General features: G+C 32.4%; 1 protein-coding gene and 1 pseudogene across 8 annotated transcripts; both read left to right on the plus strand.

Moving 5' to 3' along the window:
• Positions 1-932: 932 nt before the first annotated feature.
• On the plus strand, positions 933-11650 carry LOC146896591 (disease resistance protein RGA2-like). 7 transcript variants are annotated; one of them, XM_085737625.1, is made up of 4 exons: positions 933-1127; positions 2381-2639; positions 8306-10908; positions 11217-11650. In XM_085737625.1, exons 1-3 carry the CDS (start codon positions 1081-1083, stop codon positions 10892-10894), a joined length of 2895 nt encoding a protein of 964 aa, XP_085593751.1. In that variant the 5' UTR covers positions 933-1080; the 3' UTR covers positions 10895-10908; positions 11217-11650. The 7 variants fall into 7 exon arrangements, with proteins under 7 accessions (XP_085593751.1, XP_085593749.1, XP_085593745.1 ...); XM_085737623.1 differs by lacking the exons at positions 933-1127; positions 2381-2639 and adding exons at positions 7710-7759; positions 7885-7932 and having other exon boundaries at positions 8047-10908; XM_085737619.1 differs by lacking the exons at positions 933-1127; positions 2381-2639 and adding exons at positions 7710-7759; positions 7885-7932 and having other exon boundaries at positions 8047-10908; positions 11220-11650.
• Positions 3457-5132, plus strand: LOC146896592 (uncharacterized; annotated as a pseudogene). Its single transcript, XR_015023447.1, has 3 exons — positions 3457-3543; positions 3641-3722; positions 3959-5132. The product of XR_015023447.1 is annotated as an uncharacterized LOC146896592 (transcript).
• Positions 11651-12202: the final 552 nt, after the last annotated feature.

Here is a 12202-nt window from a genome sequence, read left to right on the forward strand (position 1 = left end):
TTGTTATTTCGAAAGTTTGCACAAACAGTCGTTAGGATGATCTGAGTGTTTATTTATTAGTAACATAAGCATTTCATTATCAACAAATTCCTAAAAAAAAAAAAATCCTTCATAATGCATGGTCATTCCTCAGGGATGATTATATACTGATCACTTGGTTTTCCATTTAAGTGAACAATAGCCCAAAAATGACAGATTTAGAGTTGGTATAATCACAAATTCACACCGTTAGCACATAATTGACCATTGGACCAAGGTTGAAGGTTTTAGATTTTCAGCTCGACATTTTAGAGCTTTGAAAAAAAATAAAAAAATATTCTGCTTGCTTTCTGCAATTTTTGATTTTGATCTAACGATTATCGATATATTAACTGCGTGGATTTATGACTGCAACAAATCTAAATCCAAGGATGAACTAGTTATCAATTAGAAAAGAATCTAAAAGCCAAATGGTTCAAAATCAAAATCATTTTCTTTTAATTAATCCTAAATTCTACTTAACTTTCAATAACTTTCGTTGTATCATGTACGAACAAGGGTTGGTTTAACAAAATGAGATATATTTCTATAACTTAGATAACTTTTTGTTTAAATCTTGATTGAAAGCTGTGATTTCACTTTGTATTACCATTATCTCAAATATGATTACATCAGAACCTATACAATTCTGAAATAAAATCTCATTTACTAATGTTATTGTAAGAAGCTTGGTTACGTAAACCTACCAAACAAGAGTAGACAAGATATTTATACTTCATTATTTATATCTACCAAACAAGAGTACTTTTCATTATTATCGTTTCCTACTTTTCCTTTACTCATGCTGTAACTTTTTAATGCAAATGTGTAGATAAACAACAACTCACAGCGACGACTTGAGGTCCTTCAAGTCAAGGTTGAAACATCATTATTATTATTTTTACTTCTGCTGAGGATTATTACATTTGTGTGCCTTCCCTTGGTACTTATTTTGTTGTATGGATACCACTTTTCCTGCATTCACAAGTCACAACCAATCTCAAACCCCCCAAATTTTACAATCTTAATCTGCTAATTGCATTGTGTGTCTCTTTTTGAAGGATGGCTGAACAAATTCCATACGGTGTTGCTACAAGCCTCGTTAACAGGTGATTTCATTTTCAACACTTTTTTTTTTCCAGTTAAATTAGTTAAACCAACTATATATATGCTACTAATTTACACTCATCTAAAAATACTAAGGCCTTGTTTGCGAGTTTAGAGGAGAAGGAGAGAAGAGAAGAGGTTTGAAAAAATGAAAGTAAATAGAAGAAATAAATAGATGATATATAGAGTTAATCAACGACCTAAACCTACACCTATTAGTTTTGAGTAAACCACCAAATTGGTCCCTGTTGTCTCTGCAAGCCACTCTCAATTTAGTCCCTGACTCTGTTAATATTTCAAACTAGTCCTGTCTTTGTCAAATGTTTCTCAATTAGGTCTCTATTTTATGTTTTTGTCATATGACGAGGGACCTAATTGAGAAACTTTTGACAAAGACAGTGACTAATTTGAAATATTAATAGAGCCGGGAGGCTAACTTGAGAGTGACTTACAAAGACATGGACTAATTTGGTGGTTTACTCATTAGTTTTTTTACCATAAACCAATCTTTCTTTAGAATAAATAATGGGTATATATGTAATATTTATTTATTTTTAATGAGTTTGTTGCAACATATGAGTTCTCATGTTGTCCTAATTTCATTTGAGCTTACTTTCAGTTTTCAATCAAGCTATTGCTTGATAAATTTTCTTTTGAAATATACATGTTAGTAAAAGAAGTTAACATGCTTTCAACGGGGGAATACATTTCAAGTGTGGCTAAATAAGTAGCAACCGAAATAATGATCGATTTTCAATATTTTATATTTTAGCGACTGAATTTTCAGTCACTAAAGTTAATAGCGACATACCGGCCGATTTTCATGCCTTACCAACTGAAAATTCGGTCGTTAATTTTTTATTCTTTTTTAAAAAAAAATTCATGTGTAGCCACACATGGTCATGATGTAGATCCGCCCGACTTTCAAACAAAAAAAAAAAAGTTAATGTGCTAAAAAATGTTAGAAGAACAAAACACTAACGTGGGTAACGTACAAGATTTAAAAACATGTAACCGTAACACGGGAGATAAATTTTTAAGAAAACAATATTCGGAACGATGAAAGTGTGTGTAAATAACTAACAAGGTGGATATAAATAAATAATTAAGTGGGTGTATGTTGCTAAGTTACTTCTTAGGTAGATTTAAGTTGCTAATCTACTCTTCAATGTTTTTAAGTAGGTGTAAATTAATACCTCAATATATACACACACACACAACACTAGCTTGTTTGCTGAATATTTTATTTACATAGGTTGGCTTCTGTTGCCTTACGTGAATTTGGACGGATTAATAATGTGATGGATGAATTAGAAAGACTTAAGAACACAATTGAAGTCATCAGAGCTGTACTCCTTGATGCTGAGGAGAAACAAGAGAAAAGTCATGCTGTACAAGTCTGGGTAAGAAGGCTCAACGACATTCTTCTTCCTGCAGATGATTTGATAGATGAGTTTCTTATTGAAGATATGATACACAAACGGGATAAAGCTTATAAGAACAAAGTGACACAGGTATTCCATTCCTTATCTCTAAGCAGAGCTGCTTTTCGCCGTAAAATGGCTCTTGAGATTGAAAAAATACAAAAAAAAATTAACGATGTTGTGAAAGATATGTCTGTGTTGAATCTTAACTCCAATGTTGTGGTGGTTGAGAAAACTAACAATATAAGGAGGGAAACTTGTCGATTTTCATGTGATTGCCTCAACAAGCTTATAATCTTCGGATACTTGAATGCTGATCACATAAACTATGATATCAGTCCTACTTCCAAATCTGAAACCAACTCCAATTACCTACTAAAAGTTGCAGGTTACCCCAATTCCACGTCAAAGAAACTAGCTCCAATGCCCCATTCAACTCCAATAGATCAACTAACTTAAAAATAGACCAAACCAGTCCTTGAAATAGGACCCCAGATAATACAACGGTTGTCCAATCTATGGTCACACGATTCACAAATCGTAAAACATAAAATGGTACAATAGTATAATTAGTTCTGAATGTGAATAATTAAGTTCTACACACAGGAGGTAAAATCAACTTGAGCTGCTTTTGCAAAATCACATCCAGCATCCACAATATCCAAACAAATCACAGCCTTATCATTAATACGAACCATTGATTTAGCCCCAATAATATTCCAAAGCACGTTCTCATTCTGCACACTAGATCAATGGAAGGAACATCTGCTCCAATTCTTAAAGAACTAATATCTCTACTTACAAAACATTTTCCAAATGGTGCTACAGGTTTCAACAGTAGAAACTTCTAATGATTCCACAAAAGCATCAGAAACATCTTTATAGATTGATGTTTCCATTATAGATACCTGTTTTTTGACATTGTGAGGAAGGAAACTCTAGACGCTACAATGCAATCCACAAGCAATCAATTTTACTTCCAATTCCTGACTTAGTATGAAAACTATCTTAGTGCGCCTTTGAGTAATCTGTTGTCTTTTGTGGTAATGTGGTTGAAATATTTCTCACTCATCACAGATTTTTCGCTTCAGTTATCAGAATAACAGTGGACAAATGAGATTTCGGGTTACAACCCTTTCACGTAGATGGCTTGCTGGACCAGGAAGATCACAGGTAAGCTTTCATCTACCACCCTTTGATTTAATAAATTTAATTATTTTGATATCTATTATTAATACTGCAAAGCAATTCATTTGGTTTTGTCATAGTGTAAAGATTATTATAAAAAATGGTCTTGAGAATGATATACAGTGCATAGTTAATTATACATAAGAAATTAAGATACAAAACAAAGACATTTCTTGGATTAACATTATATTTCTTCCCTTGCATGTTTATCCGTAGTTCAGGGAAATTGATGGAGTCATTGAATGCAAGAAAGATGCGAACTTTGATTTTGCTGTCCAACAATTCAGAGAGTATGAACGAGAAGGAGTTGTTTGTTATATCAAAATTCAAATACTTATGTGTATTGAAGCTTCCACATTGTTCTTTGAGTAAGTTGTGTAATTCATTTGAAAAAATTGAAGCATTTAAGATATCTTAGCTTACGTGACTGTGAAAGATTGGGAAGTCTCTCCAAATCCGTAAGCAATCTTGTTTGATTGGAAAGACTAATATTGAAGGCATGTAAAGAAGTTGAAATTTCTACAGAAGATGTCTCAAAGTTAATCAATTTAAAGCATCTAGATTTAGAAAATTGGGCATGGGAGAGGATACAAGGGTGCAATTTTTACTAATTGGATTTTTTCACTTGCAAATATTGTTGAAATCACTAAACTATGATTGTAAAGGTTTGAAGTACCTCCCACCAATGGAATGTCTTTTGTTCCTTAAGTCTATCACTATACGTTCCCTTCATGAATTGGAGTACATATATTATGAAGAGCCTTGTTCGCCTGAAACATCATTCTTCCCATATTTGAAGAGTCTCTTTATATGGAAATGCAATAAGCTGAGGGGATGGTGGAAGATGAGTGATGATGTCAATGATGATAACTCTTTACATTCACAAAATCTCTCCATCCCTCCCTTTCGTCCATGTCTTTCTAATTTAATAATCATTAAACGTCGAATGTTGACTTGCATGCCTGGTTTTCCATACCTTAATAAGATATTGAAATTCTATGGTTCTAATGTGGAGACATTGGAAGCAACATTGAACATGGTAATTTCAAAATGTTCGATTGAATTCCCTCCTCTTGCCATGCTAAAAGACTTGACCCTTGGCAAAATTTACTTGGATGCCAAAAAACTCCCGAAAAATTGGGTGCGGAATCTATCTTCTCTTGAGCATCTTAGTTTTATGAAGCTTCCAAATCAGACATTTCAGGAAATTGGAATTTGGTTTATGAAAGAGTTCAACTATCTTCCATCCCTGCAGAAGTAAATGGATTACATTATTTGTTAACGGCTTTGTTGAAAATGCAGCAATGTCCTGATAGATTGATTTTCTTTCTAACCTCAAAAAATGCATTATCACTCTTAGATTCTGTTCATACTCTAAATATCTTGAGCGTTTATTTGTTCTGGCATTTACTCTAAATGTAATAGAAGAAAAACTAATTTAAATTGTAAATTTTTATTCTTCTCTTTTTCACACTGGCTTTTGTTGGAATTTAAAACAAGAGCTCTTTTATTGTAATTTCACTCCGCATCTTAGTCCATGCTTCACAGGAAATTGAAAATCCCAGGTTTGAACTTGGAACACCAAGAAAGATATCCATTCTAACAATGTCGGTATAACCAATTGTGCTAGGCCTTACGGATATAGAAATACTCGATTTTCTAAGGGGAAAAAAATAAACGATCTAAAAAATGTATATACAATCATAATTTTCTAATAATATTAATTTTTTATGATTTTCACTAACTGAACTATATTCAGTTAGACTTATCTTTCAGTTATGATAGTTGGCTCTATAGTGATTCAACAATTCAAGCTCATAAATTATAGAAGTTAAATGTTTAATGAGAAAACTCTTGAATTGAAATTATACAATGGCTTAGATTACGTAACAAGGAGGCACTTAGGATGAAGCAATACTTTTTGACCATCATGGTGAATTCAATAATAAACTAGACGATAACACACGCGTTGTGCGGTAAAATTTCATATATATATATTTGAGAGCAAAATATTTTTTTGAGGAAATTTGAGTCCAAAATATTGATATATGCTTTTAAAATATGTACTTTTTGTTGTTAGAGTAAGATATAGTCAAGCATAAATGGTAAATATATTTTTGAATCATTGTTGACAAAATACAATCCATACAAATTATATTGTTATAGTATACTATTAACCTTACCCGGTATTAGTGATTATTTGTTAATCCATGCAAATTGACAAATTAAAATATACAATGAAGAGAATGTAAATCTTTGGAGGACTCACATTCCCCGGTATTAGAGATTATTTCTTTTCTTTTTTTGAGCAATTAGAGATTATTTGTGTCTTATGATGTATTCTAACATTCAACATTCATTAATAAGTAGTTAATTTTTGAGGGAATTATTAATAAGTAGTTAATTAAAAATAACGTTTATTTTTTAGAATATTATTCAAAATATTATACAACTATATCAAGTGGGTAAACTTTGGTCATATGAAAGATACAACACATTTAGCGTTTTCCTAGCTAGAAGATGCATTGGAATTATATTTGGTAACGTATAAAATGTGAGCACATTGGCAAGTGAAATAAAGAGTTATTTGTTGATATTTAAGGTGTACCGGTACTCTTGCTTCGTAAATCTATAAATTAACTATCATTTGTATGAAATAAAGAGCTATTTGTTGATATTTATATTTTAGAAATTATCATTTCATAAGAAAAAACATCATTTTATTGTTTATAAAAATCATACTAATTTTTTTACATTTAATTGTAAAAAATAATCAAAATTCTCTATTATGAGTACTAAAAATTCAGAAAAATTAAATTTTAGTGAAACAAAGAAGAATGAAAGTAGAACATAGATCATAGCATGTTTTGGAATGAGTCACATCAGAATATAGGTGACTTGGCAAATTTGGAAGTATGTGGCATATATTGAGATGAGTTGTCGCAAATATATTTTAAAAATGAATGGTTAAGAATTTAAGACTGGAAACTAATGAAACACGACACTTACAAGTTACATGTGAGACGTTGGGTTAAGCTTCTAATTTGAGATAAAATTCAAGTGAAATTATGAAAACAAAAGTGAAAGAGAGAGAAGAGAGATTTGAGATTAGAGAGAAAAGGGGAAAAGTGATTATTGAATGTAACAACTTCATTCAACAGAGAATAATATGTGTACAAGTATTCACTCGTTATACATATGCAATTGTATTCTAGTGTTCTCCTTTTATACACAATGCAAAGCTTTAATTATCTATGATTATTTGACTCGCAAGTAAACAACATAATCGGGTTAATCTCTAACTGACTCAATCTTATCCAACTAACTTCTAGCTAGACACAACTATCTAATAGTTGTCAATCAACAACTTGTGCTAATATACAATATATACATTACAACAACTGTACACTATATTAGTGAACCAATGCATCATCTGTGTCGACACTTTGGTTCCTCTGTGCTAACCCTTTGGGGTACAAGATCCTTTGGAACAATTATCATCTGGGATTGATCCTTTGTACCTCTTGTATGAATTATTCAAGTCCAAACACGGGACACCTTGAATTCTACTAATATAATAGTACTTTTTTCACTATATTATTTATTTCTTTGTTACAAATAAAAACAATTAGACTATTATAATAAAAGACTGATATGATAAATAAGTGATTTGAGGATAAGAGAGATAGAAAGAAAAGAAAATGTAGAATGATTGTTTTTTAAGAGAGGATGACTGTTTTCTTTAACATGTTTATTTGTTTGACAAATATTTTATATGTTTTCATTTGTCTTTATATAATAATAAAAAAATATGGTCAAAATATGTTGAATAATGCACATAGTCAAAGTCAATTATTTTGGAAGAGAGACTAATTCTTTGGTTATTGTTCCTTCATTTTTTTTTTTTTTACTCATTCCGACTTTTCATTGATTGAGATAATATTATATTGGTCATATGGACGATATTATATTATTATTGATGCAACATGTAGATAAGCGACGACTTCATTTGTAAATTACTGGTAACTTCCCTTGGTCCATCAATATTGTTTTTCCTACGTATTGATTGCAATTATCAAACTGCAAAATTTTCAATCTTCCTGTTAATCCATCTGCTTGCCCTTGTCTTGTGTGTCTCTTTTTGAAGGATGACTGAACATATTCCATACGTTGTTGCTGCACGCCTCATTAATAGGTGACTTCATTTTCAACCTTTTATTATCATGATTCATGAGTTTTGTTAAAATTTGTAGAAGGGATGTCAAAATGAAAACTGTGATTTTATTTGCTCAAACTTTTGTTTTCGTAGGTTGGCTTCTGCAGCCTTTTGTGAATTTGGACGGATTTATGGTGTGATGGATGAATTGGAAAGGCTTAAGAACACAATTGAATCTATTAGAGCTGTGCTCCTTGATGCTGAAGACAAACAAGAGAAAAGCCATGCTGTACAACACTGGGTAAGAAGGCTCAACGACGTGCTTCTTCCTGCAGATGATTTGATAGATGAGTTTCTTATTGAAGATATGATACAAAAGAGAGATAAAGCTGATAAGAACAAAGTGACACAGGTATTTCATTCCTTATCTCTAAGCAGAGCTGCTTTTCACCGTAAAATGGCTCATGAGATTGAAAAAATACAAAAAAGTTTTAATGATGTTGTGAAAGATATGTCTGTGTTGAATCTTAACTCCAATGTTGTGGTGGTTGAGAAAACTAACGATGTAAGAAGGGAAACTAGTTCTTTTGTGTTAGAATCAGATATCATTGGAAGAGAAGACGATAAAAAGGAGATTATACACCTTTTGAGACAACCACATGGAAACCAAAATGTCTCCCTGGTTGCTATTGTTGGGATTGGTGGTTTAGGAAAGACAACTCTTGCTCAGTTGGTATACAATGATGGAGAAGTGCAAAATTTGTTTGAAGTAAGTATGTGGGTATGTGTTTCTGAAAACTTTGATGTAAAAACTATTGTGAAGAACATGGCTGAGTCATTAACCAATAGCAAAATTGATGATAAGTTGTCCCTTGAAAACTTGCAAATTATACTTTGCAAAAATTTAAATGGTAAGAGATTTTTCTTAATCCTCGATGACATTTGGAACGAGAGTTTTGAAAAATGGGCTCAATTGAGGACTTATTTGATGTGCGGTGCTCAAGGCACTAAGGTTTTAGTGACAACTCGTAGTAAAACTGTGGCACAAACAATGGGTGTAAGAGAGCCCTATGTTTTGAATGGTTTGACTCCAGAAGAATCATGGGGTTTGTTAAAGAAGATTGCGTTTGGGGATGATACCATTGGAGTGAATCAAACTCTTGAGTCAATTGGCAAGAAGATAGTGAAAAAGTGCAGAGGAGTTCCATTAGCAATTAGATCTTTGGGAGGCATATTACAAAATAAAAGTGAAGAAAGGGAATGGGTCGATGTCTTACAAGGTGAATTTTGGAAATTGTGTGAGGATAACGATACCATTTTGCCGGTTCTAAAATTGAGTTACCAAAACTTGTCATTTCAACAGAAACAATGCTTTGCTTATTGTGCTTTATATCCTAAGGATTGGGTAATTGAGAAGGACGAGTTGATTCAAATGTGGATGGCACAAGGTTATCTTGAATGTTCAGTTGAAAAGCACTGCATGGAAGATGTTGGTGACCAATTCGTGAATATTTTCTTGATGAAATCATTCTTCCAAGATGCAAAATTGAATCTAGATGGTGATATAAAAGATTTTAAAATGCATGATTTAATGCATGATCTCGCAACACAAGTAGCTGGCACTGATTGTTGTTACTTGGATAATAAGGCAAAAAGATTTATAGGAAGACCTGTGCATGTATCAGTAGAATTTGATGCATTTTTTTTGTTGGAATCACTCGATGCAAGTAGGCTGAGAACATTGATTATGTTTTCTTCTTGTGACGACATTAAACTGGATAGAGAGGAATTGATAATTATTTCAAATTTCAAATTCTTACGCGTCTTGAAGCTGAGGGATTCTTTTTTGAGTAAGCTAGCTGGCTTAATTGAAAAGTTGAAGCATTTAAGATATCTTAATTTATTGTCATGTCATGAATTAGGATGTCTTCCTAAATCTATAGGCAATCTAATCTGTTTACAAACAATAAAAGTCTCATTGGCTAAAGAAGTTATACTTTCTACAAAAATTGTCTCAAAATTAATCAATTTGAGACACCTTGAGGTTTATAACTGGACCCATAGAGACAAGACACGAGGTGGATTTGGAAAAATGGGCCTACAACGGTACAAGGGTGTGATCTTTTCAGAAAGGCTTTCTTCACTCACAAATATTATTGAAATACATCTTGGTTACTGTCAAGGATTCCGATATCTCCCACCATTGGAACGTCTTCCATTCCTTCGGTCACTTCAGTTACATTGCATTAATAATTTGGAGTACATATATTATGAGGAGCCTATTCTTCTCGAATCATTCTTCCCATCTTTGGAGAGCCTAAAACTTTGGGAATGCCACGAGCTGAGGGGATGGCAGAGAATGGGAGATGATTACAATGATATTAATTCTTCACACGATCTCTTGTTGCCTCAGTTTCATTGTCTATCTAAATTAGCAATTAGAGGGTGTCAAATGTTGACTCACATGCCTACTTTTCCAAACATCAAGAAGAGATTATCATTGACAGAGTGCTGTGTGGAGATATTGGAAGCAACAGCAATGTCACAATATTTGATTGGCTTCCCTCCTCTTTCCATGCTCAAATCCATAGAAATTGGCGAATTCAGTTCAGACGTGAAAAAACTCCCAAAGAGTTGGTTGCAAAATCTCACTTCTCTTGAGAATCTTGAATTTTTCTTTCTTTCAAGTCAACAATTTGAAGTAATTGAGACGTGGTTTAAAGATGACTTCATCTATCTTCCTTCCCTAAAAAAAATCAACTTTTATAATTGTTTTCATCTAAAGGCATTACCAGATTGGATATGCAACCTCTCATCACTGAATCATATAGAGATGATCAACTGCAGAGATTTAGCTTTGCTGCCACAAGGAATGCCTCGTCTTACTAACTTATGCACCTTAGAATTCATTAAATGTCCACTTTTAGTTGAAGAATGCCAGACAGAAACAAGTGCAATTTGGTCTAAAATTGCTCACATCCCAAACATAATCATGAAGTGATTTGCAACAGAAAGGTACACTTATCTTCTTAATAAAAAAATTTAGTATTTTTTTGTCTCTGTTGTTTGGTTTTCTTGTTTTTCGAAAGTATGCCTTTTCACATAATTCTATAAAAATGCATAAAAGGCAGATCATTTTTTTTTTGAAGAAGATAAAAGACATACTATCATTCATTTAGTTATTATCTTATTTCTTTCCAGTTTTTCTACTTCTATTGGCAATAGCGCTAGTTGTATGCCATTTTCTTCTATATTGTTGAAAATAATATATTCTAAGATTTATATGGATTATAATACTGATTTAAGTTATTTTTTGGACGTAGAAGACTTATGTTTGCTTGTGTTAAGAAAATACATGCTGTAGAGTTATACAAGCTTGCTTGCTCAACAAAAGAAACGGAAGCATGCATGGAGGAGATGTGTGAAGATGGTGCAGCAGGCTGTTTTGATGATTTGCTTCTGTCTTCTTTTGTGATCACCAAAGATGTTAAGAGTTTATAAAGAGGAGGCACTCCTCAACGTACAAGCCGGTTTTGTAAGGATGAGTTTGAGTTAGGCCTCGATATTCGTTACAGTTAAAGCTTTTGATGATTTCTGGAATGATGATTGGTGAATTTCCTTGTTTTGTTAGGAAGAAGAAATATTGTTAATTAGTGGATGGATATATAGTTGGAATCCAGGTACATGAAATTGTGTATTTTGAATCCAATTTTTTTGGAAGGACAAGAGTTTTGGCTTAAAAAAGTATTTCATGCAATTTCAACCTAGTTCATACTTTCTTTTGTTATAAAAACAATGACTTAAAAACTCCATTCTGATCTGTTAAAACTTACAACAAAAGGTACCTTTATTTAGATTTATATCACTCCATTCTACATGGATCAAACAATGCTATTGCAAATTGTCATATTTTGTGTTTCTCGTTATCTGATTAACTCGTCTAATTTGTGTTTCTATTTGTTTTCTCGTATCGCTAAACCAATATCGTAGTTTTGATTTTGTTATTTTTTTCTTAATAAGGGAAACAAGAGTACAATGAGATACAAGAAAAAAGGAGTACAAGTTGTACTCATGCCGGATTAACAACTGCCAAAATAAGAACCACAAAATAAAACAAAATTATCCAAACAACGGACAAAAACAAAAACTGCCATAATTGTCGAAGGCATGTTAATCATTACCACAGTATGAAAAATTCTCATCTTAGGAACATTTAGCTCAAGCTCTTGACACTTTTGTCCCCAACATTCTGCATCTTAATCATTTAACTTAATTTAATGATTTCAAACAAGTCCTTTATCATTCTTTC

The sequence above is a fragment of the Medicago sativa genome, chromosome 8 (assembly GCF_051527215.1).
Source record: "Medicago sativa cultivar Bolivia chromosome 8, Bolivia_mono, whole genome shotgun sequence".
Taxonomy (NCBI): domain Eukaryota; kingdom Viridiplantae; phylum Streptophyta; class Magnoliopsida; order Fabales; family Fabaceae; genus Medicago; species Medicago sativa.